Genomic DNA, 3136 nt, shown 5'->3' with positions numbered 1-3136 from the left:
CTTTCAATATTGATGAGATACATAGTAAAGAGTGCTGTATGGCTGATAACGGCAGAGGAGTGGAGTCAAGACAGCCAAGACAGCTACGTGCATAGCTTTGGATATTTTTTGGAATTTTTTGAAATGGCTGTAACTTGAAAAATTAAAGTCGGATTCCGTCGGAATCACCTCAAACTTTCTACACAGCATAAGGACAGCAATATGTATTAGAAAATATGTGACCATAATTGACAAAAGGTACCTTATGGCAGGTAGTGAAATTTGTCTTTATAGCCACAAAAATCCATTTTCCAGAGCTTCATTTATCATAAAATTACTCCATAGGATGCAAAAAGTTACTACATGTATGTAACTTTTAGAAACAATGGTGGTCCAACAGAGCGCTCACAGGATGATATATTTCATTATAATGATGAATTTTAAAATCCGCCATAAGGTACCTTTTGTCAATTATGGTCACATATAATAAAAATTTGGGGTAATTTTTGGCCATTTTTTGAAAAAAACCATGGACTATAGCCTAGGGTATTTTTTAGAATTTTGGTATTTTCTTGAAATGGCCATAACTTGAAAAATTGAAGTGGGAATCACCTCAAACTTTCTACACAGCATAAGGACATCAATATGTATCAGTAAATGTAATAAAAATTTGGGGTGATTTTTGGCCATTTTTTGGGAAAAACCATGCCTTGGGTATTTTTCAGAATTTCGGCATTTTCTTAAAATGGTCATAACTTGAAAAATTGAAGTCAGAATCACCTCAAACTTTCTACACAGCATAAAAACATTAATACATGTATGTATCAGATAATGTTATAAAAATCTGGGCTGATTTCAGAGCCATTTTTTGGAAAAAACCATGGGCTATAGATTTGGGTATTTTTCAGAATTTTGGTGTTTTCTTAAAATGGCTGTAATTTGAAAAATTGAAGTCGGAATCACCTCAAATTTTCTAGACAGCATACAGACATTAATATGTATCAGATAATGTAATAAAAATTTGGGGTGATTTTGGAGCCATTTTTGGAACAAACCATGGGCTATAGCATTGGGTATTTTTCAGATACCCAATATATTTCCTAGTATCTCCAGTAGTGCTGGATCAGACACAAAGAAGAACTGAGGAATTTGTACATGTACATAGTTAGAGTATAGACTGACCTATAAATAATAAACCAACCATACAATCATTAATGTACATGTACATGTTCATAGTAAAGTGCTGTACATGTATATTCATAAAATCATCAAAAAATTTACAAAGAAATAAAGCTGCCATACATTAAAGTGCTGTACAAAATACAAATTTTTTAAAGAGGAGGACATTACAATTTATACAGTATAGACCTACCATCTTCATCATAATTGCTCAATTATACATGTACATGTATTCTCAAATTTTAGTAGCATCACTTGCAAAATTCCCCTATCAACACGTGTACATTGAAATCATTGTGTTGCAAGTTTAGCAAACATGATGCTACATGTACATGTACATGTATAATATTATGTCACTAGCCTAGTCCTTTCTGCCCGAGTTTTTGGCAACATTAAACGTAAACTGGTAGAAATTCTTGAACTGTTGTGAGTCCTGTATCTCTCAATCAATGGTCTCACACCTTTTAGGGAGTTTATTAATGGAATCACACCTAAAAGAGGGAGAGAGAGACTGAGACAAAGAGAAAGAATTATACATTTATTTTTAGAAAGAATGTGAATTTTGTTTTTATGCTTAAAGCAAAACTCATGAAATACAGTGATAAGAACATGTACAACATAATAGGAGAATGTTCATGTGCAATGAATGTGTCCATCAATACACACACTGCATGTACTGTACCTTCCAAACGGAGAAGAGATCCTTCACGAACCATCAAATGCTTCATCAAAGTAAGTATCACCTAAACACTAGTAATATGTACTAGCACAATGAGGATACAGTAACTGACCATTGGGATCAAACTCCCATATCTTTGAACTGACTTGCATGAATAGGAAGAATTGCAATGAGGCTGATCTAAATACAATCTATAGACATGTAAAATTGTAATTGTATATGTACATGTACATGCAAAATAATAATGTCATGCATCAAACAGGTCTACAAAAGTAACAGTGTGTGTAATGTACATACATACACACAAAAACAATCATAATTATTATTGAACCTCTCACCCCCAGTCACCATGCACTCCACTCTTGACAGTTTCCCCTTTAGTCCACAATCCACTGACTCTCAACAGCATACCAGCAAACAATAGCTTCCTTGATATGTACACTCCTTTATCAATCTGTGAGTCAATAAGAGTTAAGAGAATACATGTACAGTACATACCAGTGAATTGGTAAACCTCCACATGTATATTATAGTCATACATGTACATACAATTGAGCCAATAAATATTACACTTGCACACTGTACATGTAGCAACATTTACATGTAAACGCAATAAACATAAATGTACATGTACTCCATGCTGATACTATACATGTACATGTATACTGTACACTGTTTGTTATCAACCGTAGAATATTAAAACTTATTAATTCATTTAGGTTTCAGTATACCAAATTTTAAGAATGCATTGATTACATTAAGTATAATAATAGCTATAATTTATAAAGATACTGTATACAATATATTCTCATTTATAATTTTTCAAATATTAACTCATTGTATCATTACGGTATCATTGTATCACACATGCTTGTACATGCACTGCTAGAGTTCATACTCATAACTCACTTTAAATATGAATACAACCAAATCAAGTGTCTTTTCATCTTTATCCACTCTCCTAATACACACTTCCCTCAGTCCACTGAGATTGATGGCACGAGCTACCTCTCCACTGATACTAAGAGGACCACCTAAAAATAAAAGGACACTTAATTTAGCCCAATTTTTGAGCAACTTTAAAAATATCTAAAAAAATCCAAATTTGATTGGAATAAGCTCAAACTTTCTACACAATATAAAAACATGTATATGCATTGGGAAATATTATAAAAAAAGAATTCACTCTTTGTCATTTTTTGGCTAAATACCCTGTACTAAAGTACTGGGATAAGAGCCTGAGGATGTATGAGGACTATGCCAATATCCTGTGGAAAACCATCATGAAATGGCAGATCA

The 3136-nt window shown here is 32.9% G+C and overlaps 1 protein-coding gene across 1 annotated transcript; it reads right to left on the bottom strand.

Annotated features, from left to right (window-relative positions):
- Nucleotides 1–1255: 1255 nt before the first annotated feature.
- Nucleotides 1256–2914, bottom strand: LOC109591044 (uncharacterized; the record flags this gene model as incomplete). Its single annotated transcript, XM_020006854.1, has 5 exons — nt 1256–1649; nt 1841–1901; nt 1950–2028; nt 2176–2291; nt 2747–2914. Coding segments are annotated over 5 exons (567 nt in total), but the record flags the coding sequence as incomplete, so codon positions are not given.
- Between the last annotated feature and the right edge of the window lie 222 nt (nt 2915–3136).

Source organism: Amphimedon queenslandica, unplaced genomic scaffold, assembly GCF_000090795.2.
Source record: "Amphimedon queenslandica unplaced genomic scaffold, v1.1 AMPQUscaffold_9073_Cont18986, whole genome shotgun sequence".
Taxonomy (NCBI): domain Eukaryota; kingdom Metazoa; phylum Porifera; class Demospongiae; order Haplosclerida; family Niphatidae; genus Amphimedon; species Amphimedon queenslandica.
Note: the sequence above shows the minus strand (reverse complement) of the source record. Positions and strands in the feature narration are given on the sequence as shown.